At 54.5% G+C, this 24,881-nt stretch overlaps 2 protein-coding genes across 7 annotated transcripts; both read left to right on the forward strand.

Annotated features, from left to right (window-relative positions):
• Window positions 1-572: 572 nt before the first annotated feature.
• On the forward strand, window positions 573-4,372 carry LOC133401869 (carcinoembryonic antigen-related cell adhesion molecule 1-like). Its single transcript, XM_061675365.1, has 7 exons — window positions 573-987; window positions 1,756-2,103; window positions 2,772-3,041; window positions 3,609-3,708; window positions 3,792-3,846; window positions 3,913-4,043; window positions 4,129-4,372. Exons 1-7 carry the CDS (start codon window positions 942-944, stop codon window positions 4,190-4,192), a joined length of 1,014 nt encoding a protein of 337 aa, XP_061531349.1. The 5' UTR covers window positions 573-941; the 3' UTR covers window positions 4,193-4,372.
• Window positions 4,373-4,431: 59 nt separating this feature from the next.
• On the forward strand, window positions 4,432-23,469 carry tg (thyroglobulin). 6 transcript variants are annotated; one of them, XM_061675359.1, is made up of 49 exons: window positions 4,432-5,233; window positions 5,530-5,629; window positions 5,934-6,031; window positions 6,115-6,270; window positions 6,995-7,181; window positions 7,251-7,357; window positions 7,432-7,575; window positions 7,640-7,825; window positions 8,170-8,660; window positions 9,392-9,776; window positions 9,946-9,984; window positions 10,057-10,287; window positions 10,800-10,904; window positions 10,972-11,049; window positions 11,148-11,254; window positions 11,426-11,537; window positions 11,895-12,056; window positions 12,290-12,484; window positions 12,563-12,690; window positions 12,913-13,063; window positions 13,143-13,298; window positions 14,466-14,609; window positions 14,700-14,864; window positions 15,003-15,107; window positions 15,230-15,333; window positions 15,404-15,509; window positions 15,575-15,754; window positions 16,176-16,346; window positions 16,530-16,616; window positions 16,687-16,743; window positions 16,874-17,011; window positions 17,095-17,271; window positions 17,366-17,480; window positions 17,559-17,635; window positions 17,713-17,859; window positions 17,942-18,007; window positions 19,096-19,230; window positions 19,649-19,831; window positions 19,977-20,187; window positions 20,246-20,324; window positions 20,396-20,546; window positions 20,633-20,826; window positions 20,934-21,098; window positions 21,164-21,307; window positions 21,391-21,581; window positions 22,419-22,520; window positions 22,595-22,735; window positions 22,998-23,176; window positions 23,251-23,469. In XM_061675359.1, exons 1-49 carry the CDS (start codon window positions 5,161-5,163, stop codon window positions 23,340-23,342), a joined length of 7,197 nt encoding a protein of 2,398 aa, XP_061531343.1. In that variant the 5' UTR covers window positions 4,432-5,160; the 3' UTR covers window positions 23,343-23,469. The 6 variants fall into 6 exon arrangements, with proteins under 6 accessions (XP_061531343.1, XP_061531344.1, XP_061531345.1 ...); XM_061675360.1 differs by lacking the exon at window positions 13,143-13,298; XM_061675361.1 differs by lacking the exon at window positions 23,251-23,469 and having other exon boundaries at window positions 22,878-23,091.
• The last annotated feature ends 1,412 nt before the right edge of the window (window positions 23,470-24,881 follow it).

A 24,881-nucleotide genomic window follows, 5' to 3' on the forward strand; every position in this document is an offset into this window, starting at 1 on the left:
TGACTCATCGTGTCCTATTTCGTCTCACAGTGTCCCTTGATGTCCCCTGTTATCTCCCATTATGTCCCATTATGACCATTATTTTACATTTCATCAGCAATTTTAAATGTTGTCGACAATTGTTTTCCAAAAAATAAAGGTTTGAAAAAGTAATTCAACAAAAGAAAGTGTTGTGTATAATGAGCAACCTCGCGCCCATAACGGAGCGCGATGCTTTATTATTTCTTCAAACATTGAAATCTTCAGTTTGTTTCCGAGTTCCCCGCGGTGCGATGAAAGTTCAGCAGAGTGAGACCTCGTCGCAACATCCTCCTCCGAACATCGGGACCGAGAGGACATAAGCCCCGCCCTCCGGCATGTCGTCACACTGCTAATCACGTGAGCACCATGTTGGCTTTATCTTGCCCAACATTCTAAAAAAATAGACACAAAAGGAATGAAGACGCGGGTTTGTTTTTGTCATGAGGAGAGGAGGCCGCACGGGAGATTGTTCCGGTGACATTGATTGGAAAATCGGGAGGTTTCGAAGTTTACGAGACACGATACACTCAGGGGAGGCTTTCAAGGTGAAAACACGCCACCGACACCTGCCACGTCCCGGCCGCCACGTCCTTCTCTCTGATGATTCCTGCTGAGTCATCTTCTTGAACAACATCGTCCACAATACTCATGCAAGCGAAGCAAATAAATGATAACTCCTGCAATATATTAAACACACCATTATTCTCATTCTTATGAATAAGAGTGACCAACATTCATGGCGAATTCTGCCGTCGCCGTCAGCTTGACCTTCTCCCGCCTTTGGTTTCACTTTCTGTGTTCTGTTCTTCCCCTTTTTTCGTGTGGTGACCCCAGATGGCAAAAGAGGAAGAACTTTTCAAACTTTTTCTCCTCTGACTTCTTCATTTCCTCCTGTCGTCTTGTCGTCTCTCCGCTTCTCGATGTTTCCGACGCAGGCAAACGTGTTGGTCTTGTTGCTTGTGACAGGTGAGTGATTTCTGGGTTTTGATTGTCCCCCCCCCCCCCTTCCAGATTTGGTCTGATTTTGCTGAAATAAAAAGCAAATGACAATGAGGTTACCGTAAACAAGCTTTTCTCCCCTTCTGGTATTTTCTTTTCTCTTGTTTTCCTGATCTCTTGTCCTCAGCATGAACATTTATGCATTTCACAGAAACAATACAAATATACATTTGTTTTCGGAGAGTGTTAAGGTAAATGTTTCCACTTTGGAAAAACAATCTTTTGTCAAAACAAGAAATGTTCGGTCCTCTACGTATATGTAGACGCATGTCGACGTGAAAAAACTCCCTGAGGATTTGTGACCGTCTCGTCCGCGTCCACGACGTCAGTCTTATACTGCCCCCTGGTGGCCAAGGCTCACGCACCGCAAAGGCAATTGAACCGAGCGGAAACTGTCGAATGGGAGGTGGATTTTTTTTTTCCACCCGTGGTTCCGAGTCGGAGGTCACCCGGGCGAACTCCGGCTTTCGTTGGGCAGGACCGAATGAAGACTAGATCGAGACACTTGGCGTTACTACGGTCTGGGAGGGCAAGGAAACCCTCATAAAGTCCTTTGAGGTAGAACTACAAAGAAAAGATGATCGGCGTGAATACAGATCTCCAAACATTTGGCCCTCTCAAAGGAAGTCTGACTTCAGTACTCTTGAAATATACGACACATGCTCGACATTTTAGTCAACGATGTCGTTACTGTATGTTTTATAAAGTACGATATTATAGAGTGCTATTTTTCAGGGTCAACGGGCGCGGCGGAGCGGGTGCGTTACCCGCCGGCGACGTGCGCGGTGCGCGGCTCCACCGTGATGCTGTTGTGCTCCTTCACGCCCACCCATGCGGTGGTGCGGGCGGTCTGGTGCGTCAATCACCTCATCTGCCACGGCACCACGCCGTCCGTCTACGACAGCGCCGCGCCGCAGCGCAACAACTGGCGCTACTTCTACCTGGGAGACTTGCAGGGAAACTGCACGCTGCAGATCCACAACGTCCAGGAGGCAGACAACACCACGTTCCGGTTCCGGATGGAAGGGCAAAACGCCGCCGGACATTTCACTGGCACTACGGGGGTACAGGTCACCGTCATTGGTATGACCTTTACGTCACTCGAGTCATTACCGTAAACTTCATACGGAGGTACCTTGACTTACGAGTTTCTATAGGTATGAGCTGACACTTGCTCCAATTTTTGCTCTGTGTTAAAAGCCACATTTCGAGTAATGAGCAAGCTTCAGATACGCCGAAAGCCGTGTGAGACGGAAAGAAATATTGAGCAATGAAGGTACAGCAATGCCCTGGCATGCGTAAGTTGAATTGATGGGGAAATTGCCAAAACAAAAGGGGGTAGGTGATAGAGAGAAAGGGGCCCACGACAGAGCCCTGGGGGACACCACCATCTGACTGGAATTGTTCTCCGAGATTATTGGAAGCCCGGCGAAATGTCGCCAAGCGGCGACAAGCGCGCCGCTTCGCTCACTGAACAAATGGAGCTCATAAGTTGAGGTAGCACCGTGACACGCCAGCGCGCGGACACACAATCGTCACATGCACGTTTAAACGCTCACGCGCACAGAAACGTCACATACAGACACACAAACCAATGTGACATCAACACACACCCACGCACAAGCCCACGTCGGAGTGGCCGATAGCAAATGTCGGTATTTTCAAGTGACTTTCGATCACCGTGTAAACATGTCAAAGGTCTTTGCCGTGGCCAAGAAAGCCGTCGCCACGGTAACGGTGTCCTCCTCCAGACCCCGAGCGGATGAAGGTGACGAGCTCCGCCCCCGGGCCGGTGTCGGACGGCGCCGCGGTCACGCTGAGCTGCGCCTCGACGTGTTCCTTCCACGGTCTGGCGGTCCGCTGGCATCGCGACGGCCGCGCCCTCCCGGAGTCGGGCCCCGCCCTGCGCCTGGGCCCCCTGGCGGCGGGCACCTCAGCCAACTACACTTGCGCCCTCGCCGCCGCCGCCGCCCGCACCATGTCGCCGCCCTTCAGGCTCGACGTGGAACAACGGCGCTCTGGTAAATGACGCTGATGCGCTTCACTGCTGTTTCTTCTTCTTCTTCTTCGATGTCTGACCCCTGACCCCAAATATTTCTGGAACGCTACAGCATTGGGCAATATTTCATGCGCTCCTCATGACCAACATGAGGCCGAGATTTGGCACAATACGATTCCAACAACCAATGAATTTGTATTTTTGGGTCCTTTAACACTGACAACAATACATTTAGGAATTACAGGCAGAAGATTTTAAAATACGATGTCCTTTCGTATCGCACTTTACAAAAGAAAGAAAAGTGGGCAAAAATGTCAAAAAAATGTTTGTTTGAATGTCATCGTCTTTGTCTTGTGTTGTAACATGTTAATATATAAACGATTGTCGCACAATTTCTCTTTGTCTCGCGTCGCCATGCATTAATGTGTAAAAGATTCTATTCTTTACCTTCTCCCATGACTATTTGTCTCTCGTTGTAGATTTTGCTTTCAATGTCACCGTTCATGTGTTTCGCCCAAATCAAAAGCTTTCCTCTCCTCTTCGCGCACGAAAAGGCCGGCGAGTCGTCAACATGTCGATTTGCTTTCAGAGCCCGAAGACGCCGACGTCGCCGTGACTCTCGGCCTCGCCTTCGGCCTCGCGGCGGCGCTGATCCTGGTCGTCGGGATCGTCTTGTTCGTCGTGAAACGGTGCGCCAGCTGGCCTGATACTAGCTAGCCCCGTGCTAGCGTTTAGCATGAGCGGAGTTAGCACGCGTTTGTTGTTCCGCCAGGAAGCGTCGGCCGGCGTCGCGTCACGATGTCAAACGCGCACAAAGCGAGCACGAGGTGAGTTCGCTGACATCCCATAATGCGCCTGGGACAGCTGTCCACCCACGTAGTGTGTGTGCTTAGCAGTGTGAACACGCGTACAATAACACACCGCCGAGTCCCGAGCGAGGCGGTGCCGACGGACCGGAAGTGGCTCAGAGTGCACAGGAAGTTAGCTACGCCGCCGTTCAGTTTAAACCAAAGGCTGTGAGCAGGTATCGCACACGCGCACGCACACACTCAGTGGCAAACACACACGCCTGTCGTGTTGGTATTGAAGCGTCGTCGTTTTTGTTTGAGGTCGGCGCTGGCGAAGGAGGAGGAGGACGTCGTCTACTCGTCCGTCACGCGCTCGACCGCGTGAGCGCGCGGCCGGCACAAAGCGACGTCACGCGACAACGGGAAGTGACGTCAACGCGCACGTCGACCGCGATGCCGACATTTGCGAAAGTCGCAAAAAAAAGAGAGAGAGAGAGAGAAAAAAGGAAAAACACTTGTTAAAGTTGCTGGAGGGTCAATAAAGTTGAATAAATCAAGTGTTGACTGTTTGTCATGACATCATTTCCTGTTGCGTCCCGCTGACTTCCTCTTTGGCGCGTGCTACGACAAGTGCTCGCCAACACTTCGCTTCCTTTTAACCTCATCCAAACAGGAAGTTTGCCAACGAGCTAACCGCCGAGCTCGCCTTCCCGAAGATTCCGTCAGAGGGGAGAGGTGAACTTTGAACCGAAGACTTCCAAGTTCCGACTTCTTGCCGCGGTGTCTCCAAACGAAGTCGTAAAAATGATAACAGGCTACATGCGGGGACGATGAAAAGCCATTGTTCGGGCTCTCGCGCAGAATTTCTTAGCACAAGGAAAAAACGACGTGCCACAAAATCAACTCGTGGCAGCGTTTACGTAAAAATGGCCCGCCGCTGTGAACGCTACGCGTATGCGGATGTTCCATTTTTGGCCCAATCCGATGTTGTCGCTACGGCGCTTCAATTCGGTATCAGCATCTCGGGGCGCCGGCGCACAAATGTTTTCCGTTTTGAGCGTTCGCCGGCGCAAAACGGAAAAGGTCAAAATAGCAAAAAAAAATGCAGAAAGTGCACCGTTCTCCAAAAACCAAATTTGACCCGAGTGGCCTGAACAAACAGGTTCCACGTGCTCGCCTGCGGAACTCCTCATCCTCCTCTTCAAACGCTCTCATCCAATCCCGAGCCGGCCCTCGACCCTCCGGCCGACCCTCGGTGCCGCTGGGACGGACGCACGAGGACCGCGCTGACTCGGCGCTCGTCAGACCTTAAAAGGCGGCCTCGGCGGCTCCGTCGCCACGGAGACGAGCGGGATGGCGAGACCGCTGGGCGTCGCCTTGGCGCTGGCGATGTGCCGCTGGGCGACACTCGGTGCCGGGCCTTCAGGTGAGCCTCACGAGTACGAGTTCTCGGTCAGGGTGAAAGGGATTTGAGATGCGCCGGCGGGGATCTGGCGGGTCACGTGACCGACGGCATCCGCGCATTCTCGCGGGACGGTGGGAGGCGAAGAGTAGCGTGTAAGGGTTAATTACATTTTTCACGCATCTGTACTTAACTCGAGTATTAATTTCGGGGACAACGATACTTTTACGCCGTACATTTGAACAGTCATCGCCGTACTTTCTCCGACTGCCGATGACGACATCATCGTTGTCGTCGTTTTCATCGTTGCTGTTGTTCAGAGTATCAGCTGGACTCGACGGCGACGGCGTGCGAGGCGCTGAGGGACGGAGCCGAGCCACGGGACCACGGGCCGCAATGCGCACGAGACGGACGCTTTCGGTACGTGACGGCGGGAGAGCCGCACTCGCCGAGGCGCTCGCGTACACGCGATACAAACTGGCGACGCTCGCCGGGGGCTGCTGTGGGCCACAACTCACGACTTCGGCGACGCCCCTTCAACGCACACCCAACAAATGAATACTAGAATATGTACAGTAATTATACGGGAGGTGCAGCGGTCAATCGAATCAATGTTCAAATGAATCGAAAACTGTAGTGATTATTGATTGATCGTTCTATACGTTTCTATAGGTTCACTGGATAAATGTCATGAAATGTATGTTTAAAGTGTGCGTGCGTTTAGACCTGTACAGTGCAGTGGGCGGGGCCAGCGGTGTTGGTGCGTGGACGCGGAAGGACAGGAAGTGGCTGGGACTCGAACCAACGGATCCGTTCCACAGTGTAAGACTGATGGTCGCGTGACTTGCTCGCCAGCCGACGGCCAAGGCTGAACGTTGCGCGTGTCTCTGTCACTATGGCAACAGGCGCGTCGCCGTGCCACCTTCAGTCGACCCTGCGATGCTCGCCATCGGGTCACTTCCTGCCGGTGCAGTGCGACTCCAGCAGGGGGCAGTGTTGGTGTGTGGACCAGGACGGCACGGAGCTGTACGGGACCAGGCAGACCGGGAAGGCGCACAGCTGTACGTGCACGCGAACACACGCGCGCGCGCGCGCGCGCGCCAAGTGCTGCGTTCACTTACCCCGTGTGTGTTGGAAAATCCCTAAACCGATACTGAATAATACTTTGAATAATAACCACCTAATTCCGAGTTTGGAATGAAGTCTCAGAAGTGAGGTTAAGAAACTATATTTACAGATCAGAAAAGTGCACGAAATAACAATGAATGAACATCCATAAACAAGAGCAACATCAGCACTCGTTTCCTCCTCGGGCAGCCTGGAAAAAAGGGAAACAAAAAAAGCAACACGTGACACCCGAGGTCATCGTGTAGGTTTCCTCGTTCGAAGCGCGTGTCGGACTCACTCGCGATTGTTTGGTGCTGACACACGGATTTGTTTTGAGTGACGTCGCCTGAATGTTATTTAACTGAAACTGTTATTTAAGTCCTGGCTTAAAAGAGGACAAAGTGTGTCCTCGCGTGCGGACCGAACAAAGTTTGATGGCGGGTACCAAGCCAACACATAAAATGGCCACCACGCCACGTAGGGAGCGAGTTCAAACAAAAGCGGAAATTGAAGCCCGCGCCGCTCAGTCTGGGGCCGACGGCCTCTTTGGAGACTTTTCTGGAACTTTGCGGCACCGCGCCGAGGCCTCGCTTTTCGGCCGCCGTCGGTGCCACGTTTGTTTGCCGACGCAGAAACGCACGCGTGCGCACCTGACGCCTTTGGCCCCGCCCACCGCAGGTCCCGGCAGCTGCTCGGCGCTCGCTCGTCGTCTCCTTCACGCGGCCGTCTCGTCCTCGTCCTCGTCCTCGTCGTCTCGGTCTTCGCTGCCGCAGTGTTCCGAAGACGGCGACTTCCTTCCCGTTCAGTGTCGGCTCGTCAACGTGACGGACGGGCGAGAGCTGGACGTGCTGCGCGCCTTCAACACGTAAGGCGCACGCCACGCACACCGAACGCCAAACGCGCTCATCACACTCGTCCGCCTCATTTGTTGCAGCTTTCCAGAAGCCTTTTCCACGTTCCGATCTTTTCGGAAGTTCTTCCCGCTGGTTTCCGCCTACTGCTTCTGCTCTGACAGCAGGGGGCGCGAGATGGCCGCCACAGGTAGCCCCCGCCCCCCGCCCCGCCCCGCCCCTCCGACGATGACGATATTGAGATTTGTTGACGTTTCGCCGCAGGTGTGGAGCTGCTGTTGTCCGACGTGTACGACTCCGCCTTCTCCGGCGTCGGCGTCGCTCGATCCTTCGCCGAGTCGACCGTGTTCAAAGTTCTTCACAGGAGGACGCTGGGCGTCCGCCTCGCCGTCGGCGGACGATTCCGATGTAAGTCAGTCAGAGACGAACCTCGTCTCGGCAGACTTTCCGAGCGATGCTTCGATCCCGGCAGGTCCGTCGGCGTGCGAGGACGAGCGGAGGACGGCGACGGCCACGTCCGGCGTTTTCGTACCGTCCTGCGAGGAGGACGGCGCCTTCTCCTCCGTGCAGTGCCGGCGGGGGGGGCAGTGTTGGTGCGTGGACCCCACGGGGGCGGAGCTTCCTGGGACGCGGCAGCACGGAGACTTCCTGGTTTGCGGTGAGTGTCTGGCCACGTGGATTCGGAACTGCTCAACGCTGCTGGAGCCGACCGTTCCAACCCGAGGCGGCGTTTGGGTCGTCCTCCGTCTTAAGTGGGTTTTTCCTCCCACATTCCGAAGCCGCCTTCTCATTTTAGCTTCATCGAGGGATTTTTAGTGCGCTTGTTTGGCTCCGGTGTACGTGCCCGGCCATTGGCGGGCGAGCGGTCCAGGGCGTACTGCCGGGATAGATCGTGACATCCGTGACTCGAATGAGGACGGAGTCCATAGGAAAGGAACGGGCGGATGGAAATGCGGTGAACGACGACAAAAGTGACGTTTCTTCTTCTTGTTGTCTGCGAAGGAGGCGACGTGTCCGAGGACTGCGGCTCGCTTCGTCGCGCGGCGCTCTCTCGCTTGTTCTCGGGCCCTCTCGAAGCCCGTCTTCCCGCCGCCTCGTCCGAGGGACGCTGGGCTTCCTGTCGAGCCCTCCTGCGACCGATCGAGGCTCTCCTTCCCGCGGAGGCGGACCCACCGTCCTTCCTGTCCGTCATGGCGGAGGTCCTGCACGGGCTCTTCCCCTCGGCGGGCGGGGCTTCGGAGGCTCTGGCCGGCCCGACCGCTCGCCGTCTGCAGGAATTTCTCTTTGGCGGAAAGTTCCTGAAGAACGCGGCCAGCTTCAACCTCAGCGGTGCGGTGGGAACGCGGGGTGTCGTGCGCGTGGACGCCGCCGACCGCCCCCGCCGGCATCAGAAGCTGGTCCTCGCCGTCAGCCGTGCCCTGGAGGACCAGGACTTCCTGGCCGGCCTCCGGCTCGCCCTGACGGGCGGCTCGGGGTCCGCCTCCTTGCGGCAGGTGCGCGCGAATTACAAATACGACAAAACACGCACAACTTGATGGAATGTGGAATGCAAGCGCTGATGCTAATACTAAAATGAAGGTTAATGGTAATGTTACATGAAACATTTTCAATGCTACATGTTAATTTGAAATGCTAATGCCTTTGCCACTGTTAATTCTACAGTTGCTGCTGTTACTGTCAGCAACGATAATGCTAGGTTTAATATTAACGTTGAATGCTAAATGCTAATGAAATGCTCACCAATGCGTTTTTTAAATGCTAGAGTTACTGTTGATGTTGGATGCTCAATGATCATGCTAATTCTAAAATTAATGTGAGATATAAAATTCTAAATGTAAAATGTTCATGGTAATGCTAATACCAATGTTAATGCCAAAGGTAAAGGTCAATGCTAAAAAACTGGTAATCGTGCTAAAGTTACTGCTAGATGGTAAATAATCATGCTAATGTTAATGCTAATGGGAAATTCAAGATTCAAACCAGTCTTAGACACAGTTAGCTTTGTGGTTGTAGAGGCTTGGGACTGAGGACGCATCCTTGTGGTGTGCCTGTAGTATAGACCCCCTTATGGGCGAGTCTATCGGCAATGACAACATGAAAGGTGGAGTTGTAGTTCATGAAATGTTGTGGTTAAAACCACTGATGATGCTAATGTGGCGAGGTATCCGTGTGGTCACCTTCAGTAGATCCGCCTCCATCGTAACGTGGCGGCGCCGTCTTCCAGGTGCTGACGCCTGTGTTGCGTTCCTGCGCCGCCGGCGGCGAAGACGCCCCGCCGTCCGTCTTCGTTCCCAGCTGTATGCCCGACGGGTCCTTCCGGGAGGTTCAGTGCCAGGGCGGCGAGTGCTGGTGCGTGACCCCGCGAGGCCGAGAGGCGGCGGGCACGCGGACGGCCGGCGGCCGGCCTCGATGCCCGTCGCGGTGCGAGAGGGCGAGGGCGGCCGCCCTCGACGTGAAAGACAAGATGGCGGCGGGGGCCGAGGTGCACGTTCCGGCGTGCGCCGACGACGGGCGCTTTCTCCCGCTGCAGTGCGGACACTCGACGTGCTTCTGTGTTGACCAACAGGGGGCGCCGATCACTACCCCGTCACCAGGGGGCGCCCTCGCCTGTAAGTCGGAGACACATTTAGCCAGCGTCAAGTCGTTGTTCTTCGACTCTTTCTGCTCTTCTTCCTTCCCATCCTCCTCCCACCAATTCTTTCTCCTTTCACTTCCTTTTCTGTCTCTTCTTCATCCTCTTTTCGCTTTTTCTCCCCGCCTCTTCCTCTCGTCTTCCAGGTCCGGGCGTAAACCCTCAGCAGCCTCGCTCCTCCTCAGGTCAGAAAGCGAAGCGTTGACGATTGTATGACTTTGAAAGTATTGTTGACTTCCCGTCCTGCTCACACGCAGGTGAGTGCTCGCGGGCGTTTCAGGAAGTGACGGCCTTCAGACAGGAAGTGAGCAACATCGTGGCGCTCTCCAACTCCTCCCACCTCCCCGCCGGATACGCTTTCCTATTGGCCGAGGGTCTGCGTCTGACCCCGGGGGAGCTGCGGGCGGCCCAATCGGAGGAGGCCTCGCGCCTCTCCGATCGGCTGCTGAGCCGCTCCAAAGCGGCGCTGCGATTGGCCGCCTACTCCAGTGAGTCCCGCCCTCCTACGCGTGACACGCCGATCGCGTCTTCATCAAATCGAGTTCGAGTTGACCGTTCAACAGCGGGATCTGTGTCGGACAGCACACCGAAGCAATTTCAAAACAAGTGCAGTTTTTTTCCCCACTGTTAACGTTTGAAATTGTACAGAGGCTTCCAATGATATTAAATATGCTTTTTACTTCTCGCATTTTTGATTGCAATGGTACTCGAAGAGCCAAATCTGTTTTTTGTGGACCTTTTAATTTATGTGCACGACAACGGACATCTCGGGTGGGCTCGCTCCACTCGGCCAAACGGGGGAACCCGTCCTCGTTCTTCACACGCGCTGGAATGCGCTTTTTGGCAACGCGCGGCCCCAAAAGTGCTTCAAAACCCCGCTGGAGCTCCACTTTAAGTTGCGCTTCAAGACATAGACAACAATTCAATTCTATCAAGGCGACGGACTCGACGGCGATTTCATTCGGTGCTCTCAAGAACATCTCTCCTGGCTGTTTTTCAGCGGTGCGGACGTTGCAGCCTGAAGGACGTCTCTCTTATCGGCCGTTCAGTCCGCAGTGTGACAACAACGGGGAATGGCGGCCCACGCAGTGTTACCACAGCACAGGTTACCCGCGCACGCGCGCACGCACCCACGCGCGCACACACATTCACGTATTTGGACGTGTGTTCAGGTCAGTGTTGGTGTGTTGATGAAGATGGCGAGTATGTTCCTGAATCTCTCAGCAGCCGTTCACTACCTCTGCTCAAATGTAAGCGCACGTACAATACACACAAGTGTGCATGCGCGCGCGCACACACACACACAACGGTATACAAATGTGTGTGTGTGTGTGTGTTTGTGGTGCAGGTCTCACACGCTGTGAGAGAGCTCAGAGTCACTCGCTGCTCTCTGGTTGGATGAAAGCCTCTGACAGCACAGCCACTCCCTCCGGGTACCGCCCGCAGTGTGACAAGGTTAGCACGCACACACACACACACACAAGCACTTGTCCAAAGTGTTCTTTGGAGTTGCATTGTGGGTAATGACAAAGGAGAGCCTCAACAGAAAGGACAGAATGAAAGATGGCTGCCTATTGGCTAGAGCGGAACCATGTGACAGGAAGTGTTCGTGTGATTGTGTGTCAGGATGGGGGCTTCTCCGTGCTGCAGACAGGGGGCGCCGCGGGCTGGTGCGTCCACCCTGTGAGCGGAGAGAGACTGCGGAACGCCGTCACGGGCGCGGATGGACGGCTCACGTGTACGCACGCACGCACGCACGCACGCACGCGCGCACGCACCAGACAGGTGTGGCATTATAGCAGGTGTGGGGCAGCACGGCTCAGGCGGTAGAGCGGTCGCCTCCCAACCCCAGGGTTGCGGGTTCGACCTTCGGCCCAAGTGTCCTTGAGCGAGATACTGAACCTCCGGTGGCTCCTGATGCTGCGTCATCAGGAGACAGCACAAAAAGCGCTTTGTGGATCTTGAGGGTAGAAAAGCGCGAGACGGGTGAAAGCTCATGAATCCATTCCAGCCTCCCCCCACAAAAAAGCAACATTTGTTTCTAACGAGTGAGTTCAATGTCAAGAAATCAACTGTTTTTGTGTGTCGCGTTCAGGTCCCAGCCGGTGTGAGCTTCAGGGTCTCCAGTGCCGTCCCGACGGCTCCTTCGTCCCGCTTCAGTGTGACGTCGCTTCCTGTTGGTGCGTGTCTGAGGATGGACAGGAAGTGGAGGCTACCCGGCAACTCGGCGTGACGGGACGCCCGCCGTCTTGTGACCGTGAGTGCTCCCTGAACTGAAGTCTCACGTCAGCCGATCGGATGACATCGGCAGTGTTGTTTACCTAATTAGCATTGTGCCGAGTCGAATTCTAGCACCCTCTCGTGGACATGTGAAGCCGTGATTAGCAAATGTGCTAGCGTCTAATTAGCATTGTGCTAAATGAATCCAAGTGTACATTGAGGCCAGCACCACCTGTTGGACCTGATAGGAAGTGCATCTCGCATCTCCAGGTCCCGGCGTTTGTCCCGCCGCCGCCGTCGCCCGCGGCGCCCTCGTTTGCCGCCCCGCGCAAAACGGCCGCCAGACCTGTGATCTCGTGTGTCACCGCGGTTACCGCAACTCGCTTGCTGTCCGCGGCTTCACGTGCGACACGGCCGCTCGCCGGTGGGAAGGCGACCTCCGACCTTTGCCCGGAGCCTGCCAGAGTACGACCTTTGAACCTGACCGAGTGTTTTCCAGAACAGTCCTCACGTGCGTGTCGTACTCATTGTGTGTGTGTGTAGTGATGACGCCTCCTCAGCGTCTGTGGGCGTCTCAAAATTGGTCGTTGGCGGCGCCGTGTTTGAACCCTCAAGCGATACGTTCCCAGCTGTTGCACGACATGACCAGCAGGGGGCTCTGCTCAGCTCAGGTCTCATCTCGCACACACACACACACACACACACACACAAACACAAACATGTAGACACGCTCACACACGAAAGGAATGAATGAAGAGTGCTTCCTATTGGCCATGTGACTCAGGTCAGGTGACATCACACGCACACAAACGCGACAACCACACAGTGAATAACACCGTGTTTGTGTGTGCACGTGTGTGTGCGTGCATGTCTGTATGCGTGTGCGTGTATAGCTCCCCGCGTCGGGGCGCAGCGTGTCTCTATGCGATGAGTCCTCATTGCGAGTGCGTTGTCACGGCGACACGTCGTTGAGCGTGACAGTCAGCTGGACCGCCTTCATGTCTGACCTCCCGACCTCTGAACTGCCTGACCTCCACGACATCGGTGAGTCGACGTCTGCGAGACGCGTGTGTGGCGTGATGTCATTTCCTGTGACGTCACGCCACGATTTCCGTTGCGCTAGCGGCCTTCCTGAACGTCTCGCGTCTTTTGGAGCGTTTTGAGCGTCTGCTGACTCAGCGCATCGACGTCGCCTCACGACCTCAGCTGGTCTCCATGACGGCGCCCCGGGTGGGCTGTTCCCGTGGTTACCGCCTGAGCGACGACGGCGAAGGCTGCGGTGAGTTCGACGACGACATCGTCGTGTCGTGTGACGACATCACGGATGTGTTCAGAATCGGTCGCTCATTCTCTACTCCGTGACCACAGCAGGGATTTAAAAATATCTTTTTGTTTATATTTATATTTATTTAATATTTTGTTTATATTTAGCGCTCAAAAAATCCACCAAAAACACAGAATTTTTCACCATTTATTCAGTTGTATTTCACTTTTTGATGCGTATTTAGTGTTTCAGGAGCCGGGAATGAGTGAATGATTCCGACTACGTGTTCCGACGCACTCGACCTACGACGTTTCGACGCCTCGTCCGCCATTTTTGTCCCCAGCACCGTCGTGTTTCTGCTTAGCTAGCGCGTAGCGCTCGTCTGTGTTTGTGCGGCGGCGGGAGCATCTTTGCCTTTTTTCACACTCTCAGCAGTCATGGGAAGTACAGCATCTTCTTTTTTTATTTGAATGTATTTGAGTTTCTTTCTACGAAGCGTTAACCTTGACCGCGGTCGGGAGACGCAGGGGTCAACTCCCTTCTCTCGTCGCACGGCCGAGCCGAGCGGCGGCGACAATAAAGGCACGAAGCGCCGATGTGCCGCTCGAACGGCATCGTTAGCGCCTCTGCACATTCGACGTCAACGGGTCCTCCGCGAATCGCGACCCTCCCTCCTTCGCAGTCCCGTCTCACTCACCCGTCGACGCACGCGCCGAGCTCGCTGTCACAATCACGTGGGCCAATACCCGGAACAGAAGCATCTCGAGGTCAATTTCGACTTTAACCGTGAAATCCGACTTGCGCGGAAATTCGTGTTACGTCGCCAGCGTAGGAACGGGACTCGTTCGTAAATCGAGGACTTCCTGTACATATATGGACTATATCTAGTTGACGTTAGGGCGGGAACGAATAATCGAAGAACAGCTGAACGAGGCAACGACGTCTCATTAACTCGCTGGGTTGGGGAAGCTCGGACTCATTCCTTACTCTGGAATCACGAGATAGTGATTTTTATGTCGTAGACTACATCGTCGACTGTACTTGGCCTGAAACGGTTCATCGAATCGCATCTACGTAATAGCCAACAGAGTCCCACTAACTAACGGTTTGGCTCGGAATGGCAAACTCGTTCACGACGAGTCGAATCACGACAATATCTGATGACATCATCTTTGTGCGCAGTTGTTTGCCCCGCTGGCAGCTACTCCGCCGAGGGGGCGTGTCTTCTGTGTCCAGAGGGAACCTATCAGGACACAGAGGGGCGGGACTTCTGCAACCAGTGTCCCAGAGGCTCCTCCTCTCCCGGAGCCTTCGCCGTCAATCAATGTGAGCTGTCAATCATCTGCAGGACTGACACCATCATACGATAACTCATTCTGTGCGTGCTTGTGTGTGTGTGTGTGTGTGTGTGTGTAGGTGAGACAGACTGTCAGAGGCGTGGCCTCCGGTGCTCTGACGGCGGCGACTTCCTGCCGGCTCAGGCTGACTTCCTGTCTGGCACGTGGCGCTGCTTTACCGGCGAGGGGGCGGAGCTTAACTGGACCACAAGTGACACGCCCCTCACTGATGACGAATGCTCAGGTAATAAACAAACAACCAATCGGAGGGAGGATTTACTTTGTCCCAGTTGTTCAAAAGTAATCTGATTGGATTTTGGCCGATGGATTGGATCAATTCACAATTGGTTGTTTCAAATCAAAATCGTCTTTGTTTGTGTAGTTCTCAGCAGGTTTCAGGCTGTCCCCAAGTCAGAGGTCACCTTCGGAGCTGAAGACACACAAGTCCTGCAAAGCATGACCTCTGACCTCAGAACATGTGCTGAAGGTAACGCGCGCGCGCACACACACACACACACACACACACACACTGTTTGTACAAATAGCAGTTGTTGCATTGTTGTACAGTCGTGTAATCACGTGTGTGTTTGTGTTGTGTTTGTTCTGCAGCATGTGCAATGGACGCATCCTGCCACCATGTGACGCTGTCCAGCAGCCAGTGTGAAGTGTACAGCACACACACTTTGAACACACGCTGCAACACTTCGGAGCAGGTACGCACACACATGCACGAACGCACACACTCATACACACCAAACACTGAGCGTGTGCGCGCGTGTGTAGGTGAAAGGGTTTCTGGGTAACAGTCAGGCCGAGCTCTTTGATTGGTTGAGGTGCTTTGTGAAGGTGAGGGGCGGGGCCTCCGATATGCTGGTCATCAGGAAGATTGGTGAGTAACCATGGCAACCAGGCAGCATGCACGTGCGTGTTTTTACACAGTCAGGTGTGTTTTAGGGGCGGAGTCTACTTCTGACTTCTTGAGGTCATCGATGTCGAAGGCGGAGTCTGGCGTGTTTCGGACGTCGGTATTCGCTGACGCGTCGCTGGCCGACGCCCGTCGCTTCTGTGAGCTGGGCTGTCGTCGTGACGACTGTTGCCACGGCTTCATACTCAACCGCAACAGCCTGAACGGCGGTACGACATCAAGTGTGTGTGATGTGTGTCTTGTTGTGAGCTTCCGAGGTTGTTGTGTTGCGTGCTTGTGTTGTTGTGTTTTTGACCGGCTGTATATTTGTGTTGTTGTTGAATGTGTTGTGTGCTTGTGTACTTGAGTTGTTGAGTTCTTTTGTGCTCGTACTTATGTTACAGTGTACTTGTTGTGTTATGCGGTTGTGCTTTTGAGTGGTTGTGTATTCGTGTTGTTGTTGTGTGTATGTTTTGTTCGGTGCTTGTGTCCCTGTGGTCTGTTCGTGTTGTCATGAGCTGCAGTTGTTGTGCGGCTGTATCGTGTTGTTGTTTTTGTGCGCTTGCGTTGCAGTCCGGTGGTGTTGTCTTGCGCTGTGTGTTTCCACGGAGACGCGACGTCCACCTGAGCCTCTTTGCCCCGCCCCCTCAGGTTCTCTGCTCTGCGGTTGGCTGAGAGCGCCACCCGTGCTGACGTGCGGCCAGCGCGACTGGGACGTGATTGGACGGAGCGCCGCCAATCGCGTTTGTGGGGCGGGGCTCGCTTACAACAAGCACCAGCGTCATTTCCTGTTTGACTTTGGAGGACAACAATTCACCATCAGTGAGAAATATTCACAAACAACTGCGCGTAATCTACATTCTGTATAGCAAAAATTACATTTTCAAAGAGTTGAGTCTATACATCTATAGCTGTACATATACATATAAATAAATGTATATGTATATACACACACACACACACACGCACATACAGGCACACAAAAGTGTGACGTGTTGCCAACAGCTGAGTCGGCGCTTCCTGCCTCCAGTGGGGACAAGAAGGACTACCAGGCATCCATCGTTGACTTCCAAGCTGTCTACCTGAAGACGGGTAGAGTGCCACGTTGTCCTCGCACCGTGCGACGACGTGATGTCATGTGACCTTTCTCCTCTTTCTGCAGACCAATCAGACGCTGCTTCCTGCGCAGTTGCTGCTGACTCGACTCCGCCGCTTGATGGTTTGTAACTTCAAGTATTTAGAGTGTGTGTGTGTGTGTGTGCGCGCGCGCTTGGGCGTGTGTCTGCATGTGTGTGTATTAGTGTGTACGCGTGTATATGTTTGTGCATAACGTGAGTGCGTGTGTCCAGGTTCGGTGCTGACGAAGTTCGCGTCGCTGTCAGAAGACGACGTGTCGGTGGACAGCGAGAGGTCACTTCCTGCGCTGTCCTTCTTGCTCAACAAGAAGATCTTCACTTCCCAGAATGCTTTGCTGTGGTGCCTCACACGTGTGTGCCCACGCACACCTGCACGCACGCACGCACACACACACACACAGCCCGCAAACACAAACCTTGTGTTTTTGCGTTAGGCTGCGAGGGCGAGCCCGGCTGCTCGGTGGCGCAGCTGACCGACGCCAACTCGTCCGATTTCTTCAAGTGCTTCCTGTTTCCTGACAGTCGCGTGTGCGGCGCCTACGACACGCCGCTCAGGGGCCCCTGTCGCCCCCTGCTGGACAGGAAGCCCAACAATGCCTTCAGCAAGAATGGTACGCTCATGTCATATGTCATGCGTGATGTGTTCACACACCAGCTCTGTGTGTGTGTGTGTGCGTGTGCGTGTGTACCTGCTCCTACGTGTAGTGGACCTCGGGGGTCCGGTGAAGAACTTCTATGAGCGAGTTTCCTTCAAAAAGATGGTCTCTTATTCGGTGCGCAATCGAGTTAACGTGAAGGCAAACACACCGCTGCCTGACGGGTAACACACACCCACAAACACACACATTTTTTTATGCACACACACGTGCACACACATATTTCACGTGTGTATTTGCAGGTTCATGGATTGTGAGCGTCGTTGCGATGAGGATGCTTGTTGCCGTGGTTTCGGCTTCATCGCGGACTCCAAAAATGGTAGCACGCGACGTGTGTCGTAACACATATGTAACACACGCGTAACTGTGTGTGTGTGTGTGTGTGTGCGTGTGCAGGTGGCACGGGTGTTGCGTGTGTGATTCTGATCAGTCTCGGGATTCAAACGTGCGCTGAAGGTCAGCAGAGCTCTTGGACCGTTGGAGATTGTGCACCAAATGACGTCCACACCGCGCCACAACCCTTTGGGTGGTACCAAAAACCTGGTAAGACACACAGGACACACACGCCCACACACACACACACACACACACACACACACACTAAGTTCCGTGTGTGTGCTTTCAGTGAATCGGTGGACTTCATCTCCAGCCTTGTGTCCTGCCTTCCGTCTGCCGACTTTGCAAAATAACGGTAAGATGGACCCGTGGCGCACAGGTTGGCGTACGCTCACGGCCGGTCACTGCCACGTCAAGTTAATACCAGTGCGCACCAAGTCGCCACCGTTCTCTGCCAAGTCGGAGTCGGCGTCAGTTGCCGCCAGTTAATGACAAACTGACTGCCGTTGGCGGCCAAGTCAACTGCACTCGCTGCCAGTCATCCCAGTCATTAGGAGTCAGGACTGGTTACTATCCTAACAAGTCATTACCGGCCAGTACCAGTACACTCAATCTGTCCGGCCACTTTCTCTGACCATTTTCTACCTTAGCAAAGCAAAGCAAAGCAAACGTGTTTCTAGCGCGCATCTCGCACACGAGGTGCTTTACGACGCGACTAAAAGCATTTAAGAGAGATAAAAGACAACTTCAAAACATTGAAACACAAAGCGAAAAAGATGCTTAGAAATCGTCCAGTGCGAGGAAGTGGAAATGTGACTCTCAAATGCTCAATCGTGAGAAAAAAAAAGAATTAGTTTTTAACCTGGACTTCAAAACGTTCCCACTTAGGGCGGACCCGATTTCTGTTGGCAACCTTTTCCATTTGTGTGCAGCCACGTTTGCTTTGGACTATCGGATCTGAGTCGGCAAACCTCGGTTTATAATCCGTTTACATGTCTTTCATGTATTCAAGACCGAAACCATTCAGTCATTGATAGACCAGTAGCCGAACTTGAATGTCTATTCTAAAGCTGACTGGGAGCCAGTGTAGACACTTTAGAATTGGAGTCACATGTTCCGGTCAGAACCCGAGCTGCAGCAGTTCAATGCTCTTTTGGAGGAGTCCAGTCAGAAGAACATTACAATAGTCAAGTCTGCTGGATGAGCTTCTGCTGGTCTGCTTGGAACATGCAAGCCTTCACTCTGGATCAGCTGCTAGAAAGAAGGCTAAAACAAGCTTATCACCAAGAAAATGTAAGCAAAGGCGAGCGTGAGCAGGAAAAGCGTCTGCACTGTATGCGAGCGGGAAGAGAAATAAGGTTAGGTTCCATTATAAGTTTGACTTTCGCTCTATTTTTGCAGTACGCAAGTTGTTGTGGTGTAAGTTGTGTTGTTGCGCATCAGTGTCCATGGACGAGTGGAGCGTGCTGCCCGAGTCGTCGCTTCTGCTGGACGCGTCGTCTCCTTCTTATGATGTCATCCACATCAGCCGCGACATCGCCACCGACCCGGTCCGGACCAGAGACTGGTGTCTCCACGGTAACCCGGGCCTAATCATTATGAAGGGATTTTTACGTAGTGGACTATAGCGGACCTAGATAGTTCACAAAAGATTTCGATTTCGTAGAATCAACGACATAAAAAGCCCGCTGTCGTGACGAGGAAAACGAGCGTTCGCAATCATTCATCGTTCCTGACTCCGCAATCACGACACTCGATTGAATCTAATACTCCTGAATCACGACAACGGGATTTTTATATCGCGGACTACATCGTTGACTTCAGGGGTGAAACGATGAATCGATACTCATGATGAATACTCCCAAGCGGACGATATAGTGGCGAGGGGAGTGATTTGGAAGCCAGCCCAGGTCATGTGTCACATGGCAGTAGTACCAAAGCGTCCATGTTGAATGAGGTCACGCGCCTTTGTTGACTGTTGTACTTCCCATTTCAGTCTGCCAGGAGGCGGAGTCTTGCGCTGCCGTGTCATTGGCCGAGTTGCCGTCGGCCACCCGCTGCGTCCTTTACCCGGACACCGCCGCGTGCGGCCTAAGCTCCGCCTCCGCCTCGCCGAGCCCCGCCACCTCTTGCCGGCTGGTGCTCAGAGAGCCCGCCCCTCAGGTGTACCTGAGGAAAGGTGAGCTTGTCTATTATTTCCTTGCGTGTTTCTTTGTACATGTGTGTACTTCACAGGTGTTTGTGTGTCGTGTTATCCATATATGTGCGTGTATAGCGTACGCGTGTGTCAGTAACGTGCGTTCACCGCGTTATCTCGTCGTCAGCGTTGTCGTCGTCACCGCCGGTGACGAACGTGACCGTCGCGGGTCACGGCACCCTACGGGGCGTCGCCGTGGAAACGGCGCTGGGCACTGACAGGAAGACGGTGGTTCAGTTCCTCGGCGTTCCGTACGCCCGCCCGCCGATCGGATCGCTCCGCTTTCGCGACGCGCAGCCGCCGGACTGGACGGGGACGTGGGACGCCACCAACGCGCGGTAAGCGAGAGCGTGCCCGATGCGCGCTCGACACGGCTGACGCACGCGTGTCCTTCAGGTCCGCTTGCGTCCAACCGGGCCGAGCCGACGCCAGCGAGGACTGCCTCTACCTCAACGTCTACAAGCCCGTCGCCACGGTGAAGCCTCGCAACTAATATGCAAATGCGGTCACGTGACATCGGCTGACCTTTCCGCGCGTGCGTGTCAGAGGGGGCGCGTGCCGGTGCTGGTCTTTTTCGTCAACCCGTCGACCGATCGCAGTCAAGCCATCCTGGACGGCTCCACCCTCGCGGCGGTCGGGAGCGTCGTCGTGGTGACGGCCGGATACAGGACGGCCGCGCTCGGCTTCCTCTGCGCAGGTCGACACGCACGCGCCGACACACGCGTATGCATTCCCACGCACACGCGTGAATGCCGTGTCCGCATCTGTTCCGCGTGCGTTCAGGCTCGTCGTCGGGCACGTGCGGCAACTGGGGCGCGTCGGACCAGGAGGCGGTGCTCGTCTGGGTCGACGCCCACATTTCAGCACTGGGCGGAGACAAGAGCAGAGTGACTGTGGGGGCGGAGCGTGGCGGCGCTGACATCATCAGCTTGCGACTCATGCATCACACGCCCCTTTTCCAACGCATGCTGCTCATGGTCAGTTGTATGTGACGTGCGCTCTTTGTGTGTGTGTGTGTGTGTGTGTATTTCTTTGTGTGTTATTAACACGTGTTTGTGTGTACCTGTATGTGTGCCCCGTGCAGGGCGGCTCTCTGTTCTCGCCGTCTTTGTTCCAAACGCCGTCCGCCGCCAGACGTCAGACGCTGGCGTTGGCCGCCGAGCTCGACTGCGCCGCAGATAACGACCGGCGGATGGCGGCGTGCCTCAGGGCGGCGCCCGTGCACACGCTCAACGCCGCCCAGACCAAGGTACGGCTCACGAGTCCCGCCCGCGTCCGTGTTGGCGTTCGCCACGTGACTTCCTGCGTTTTCAGCTGCTGGCCGCCAGCGGGCCGTTCCGATCCTGGTCGCCCACGCGCCGCGAAGACGCCAAAGCGCCGGCGTCTCTGCGCAGAGTCGACCTTCTACTCGGAACGTCGCAGCAGGACGGAATCATTGGACGAGCGCGCGGTGTCAAGGTCAGAGGTCGCAGCGTGTCGGCGCATCATAGCAACACGTGAGCGCAGACACACGAATACACGCGCGCGTGTTTTGTTCTTAGGACTTTGCGGCCACGCTGCCCGGGGGCGGCGGCGCCGAGGCGGCGTTTTACGAGGCGCTGAGTCGTTCGCTGGGCGGAGCCTCAGAGAGTCCGCCGCTCAAGGAGGCGGCCGCCTGGTTCTATTCGCTGGACCATAGCTCCGCCCCCGCCGGATACAACCTTTTCTCACGCGCACTCGACAACGCCACAAGGTCAGAACAGTGCGTGTGTGCGTGTTGTATCACTGAGGTCGGATGAACTTGGATGAAATTTTGACTTTTGACTCGTGCAAATGTTTGATTTCGTGTCACCCGAAATATTTCAAGTGGTCTTAAAATAATCAAGTCGCCTTTATTACGTCATGCGAAGAATCTTTTCGGTTTAAGCTGAAAGTTTCTTCTTCATGCAAATGTAAGTTGTCTCAAATAAATATTTGAAGTTGTCATACGTTAAGTGTGTTTAAAAAAGCAGATGAATTTAAAAATTGAATCGTAGTAGTATAATTGAGCATGAAAAGACATTCTGGACTGAAACCTCCTCAATACTCGCGCGCTGGTAGACAAATGACTCAGTATACTTTATTTGCGTCACTTATTTTCTACTGAAACTACTGTAAACGACATAGAGAGGTCTTCACATGTCACGAGTATGTTTTTTTTTTTTTTTTTAAATGCCATTTTTGTCCAATATCGCGCAGCCTTAATGCCATACTGCTTATCCCATGACATGCAAATGAGTTTTGGAGTCTTGAATGAACCTAATGTGCACAATTTTGCAATGCGGGAGGAAACGAGCGCAACCACGAGAAAATCCGCCGACTGCACACAAAAAGGCCAGAGCTCGGATTTGAACCGTCGACCTCTGAACTGTTTGGCATCGCGACGCCAACTTAACATCTCCGATTATTTTGATATACTCCCAAAACACGCCTTCATAAAAAATTGAAATGAGCAAAATCATATTTGTCAAAGATTGGAATAAAAGCAAAAACATGACACGAATGCCAACTCTGTTATATCGTTTCCGTGTTTGCACTGCGTGTGTTGCAGAGACATGTTCATCGTGTGTCCCGCGCGGCGGATGGGTCGCCACTTCGCTAAGAGCGGCGCCAACGTCTTCATGTACCACCTGCCGGCGGGCGGCAGCAGCAGGTGCGGAGCGTTCCCCGCGCCGCGCCGAGCCCGGCTCGCTTCCCGTCCTGACGAGGCCGACTTCCTGTTTGCAGGGCCGACGTTTCGGTCCCGCTGGACGTGCAGTTGGTGTTCGGGGCTCCTCACCGGCCGATCGGCTCTCGCCGTTTCACCGCCGCCGAGCGCCGCCTCTCGTTGGCCGCCATGACCTACGTGGCCAACTTTGTCGCCAGCGGGTGAGGACAGACAGGCCGACCGGCTAACTGTCGCACGGTCTGTCCGTCTGTCTGGCCGACGAACTGATAGCCTGAAAGACTGACTGTCAGTTTGTGTGCCTGCCTTCCTTCTTCTCTCACTTACTGACGAACAAACGGGCAGGCTGTCTAACTTTCGCCGTCTGTCTCTCGACTTCACTGACTAACCGACAAACACGAAGAAATGAACCGACCGACCGAGCGCCCGTCCGTCTGCAATGTGAGCGTTTTTCTCTTCTGCCAGCGATCCAAACCCGTCAGCGTCGTGGCCGGCGACCGCTCTTCCCCGCTGGCGTCCGGTCCTGCCCTCTCTGGCCCCTCCCACCTTCCTGGAGCTAAGCCCCGCCCTCGTCCAGAAGCGAGGCCCGCGCGATCGCAGCTGCTCTTTCTGGGACGATCTGGCAAAGGCGCTCGAGCCGCACGGTCGGTCGCGTCGTCTCCGCGCGACGGGTCGCCGCGGAGACGACTTCTCACCCCGACCTCCTTCTGTTTCCTAGGCCGGCCGGGGGCGGAGCCTAAGTTCGACCCCGAGCTTCCGGTGGACGCGCCCGACAGCCAATCGCGGAGCGACAAAGATGCCTACAACTGAGGATGACGACGGCGTCGCCACCCTGTGATGTCATTGCTCTCCGTCCAATCGCACGTCAGAACAACGCTATGATTTTTGATGATCAATTCTGTCTTCAATCAATTCACAAATAAACAAAAAGTAAAAATATCGACCTGGTGATTGTCATCATTGTCACACACAAACACGTGGATGAATGGTGTGAACACACACACACACACGAGAGCGGTGAAAAAAGTGACGTGAACACACATTATTGAGCACACACACGGATTTGTGAGCTCGCACGCACACACACAAACACACTAATGAGTGGTGTCAGCACACACGCACACATCTATAAGTGTGCATGCGCATGAAGGTGCACATCCGTCCGCCGCGAAGCGCTCCGTTCCTGCAGGTGTGACGGGGGTGTGGCCCCACCCGCCCCTCAGGCTCCGCCTCTGTGCAGGCGACGGCTTTAAAAACCTGAGTACTCACGCGCGCGCACACACCTGCACAGACGCACGCCCTGCGCAAGGATGTGGACGATGACCACAAGACTGCTCGCCGTGGGGATCACAGGTCAGCACACAGGTCAAAGTTCACGCTACACTGTGTGTGTGTGTGTGTGAAGTTTGCCGTTTGTCAACGTGTGCAGCTTGTATCATCACGGGCGGGGCTTCCACGACAACGCTCGCGGCGCGGTCGACCGGGGGCTCGGCGACGGTCGGCGTGACGACACGACGGCGGGCAAACAATACCCCACACTACACCCCGTTTCCTGTCTCCACGGCAACGACCGCCAACGTGACAACCGTCACGCCGACATGGAGCAACGCCACGGGGGGCGCAGCGAGTAAGGCTCCTCCACCAGCCGGCGGCGGCGGCGGCGGCATTCCCGGTTGGGGGATGGCTCTTCTGGTTCTGGCCGCCGTGCTCCTCACGCTCCTCCTCCTGATGCTCGTCGCCACGGTCAGCGCCTCCGTTTTTATTGGATTTATATTTTATTATTGGCAGCACGGTGATTACGTGGTTAGCGCGTCTGCCTCACAGCTCTTTGGTTCTGGGTCGGAATCTGGCCTCCGGCCTCCCTGTGTGCCGTTCGTATGTTGGCCTTGTGCTTTTGTGGCTTCTTCCTCCAACATTTCCAAAACATGTTAGCATGTAGCATGTGTTTAAAGGTCTGAATGCGAGTGAGAACGCGCGCCCGGAGATAGACCCGCGACCAGTCCGGGGTGTAGCCCGCCCCTTTCCCAAGGTCAGCCGGGAGAGGCTGCAGCTCGCCCAAAAGCGACCCGTCAACGGGAAGCGCTGCATTAAGCGGACAGACGGATGTGTAATGATGATGATGATGATGATGGTGATGATGGTGACGATGATGATGATAGAGTAGCTCCAACTACCAGAGATAAATTCCTTGTGTTTTTGACATATTTGGCAAATAAGAACTCTGACGATGATGATGATGAGGAGGAGGAGGTCACTTACGCTTACGGCGTCTTCTTCTTCTTCCTGTCAGATGTTGTGGTGTTGCTGCAACAGGGGGCGCTACAACTCCCCCGACGACATCCCGCTCTA

The sequence above is a fragment of the Phycodurus eques genome, chromosome 4 (assembly GCF_024500275.1).
Source record: "Phycodurus eques isolate BA_2022a chromosome 4, UOR_Pequ_1.1, whole genome shotgun sequence".
NCBI classification, from domain to species: domain Eukaryota; kingdom Metazoa; phylum Chordata; class Actinopteri; order Syngnathiformes; family Syngnathidae; genus Phycodurus; species Phycodurus eques.

Coding starts and splice junctions, on each gene's coding strand:
- LOC133401869 (XM_061675365.1), top strand. CDS start 942: ATGTTTCCGACGCAGGCAAACGTGTTGGTCTTGTTGCTTGTGACAG. Junction 3,847..3,912: donor GCGCACAAAGCGAGCACGAG/GTGAGTTCGCTG, acceptor GTGTGTGCTTAG/CAGTGTGAACACGCGTACAA. Junction 4,044..4,128: donor AAACCAAAGGCTGTGAGCAG/GTATCGCACACG, acceptor TTTTTGTTTGAG/GTCGGCGCTGGCGAAGGAGG.
- tg (XM_061675359.1), top strand. CDS start 5,161: ATGGCGAGACCGCTGGGCGTCGCCTTGGCGCTGGCGATGTGCCGCTGG. Junction 17,272..17,365: donor CAATGCCTTCAGCAAGAATG/GTACGCTCATGT, acceptor TCCTACGTGTAG/TGGACCTCGGGGGTCCGGTG. Junction 21,308..21,390: donor GACGAGCGCGCGGTGTCAAG/GTCAGAGGTCGC, acceptor TTTTGTTCTTAG/GACTTTGCGGCCACGCTGCC.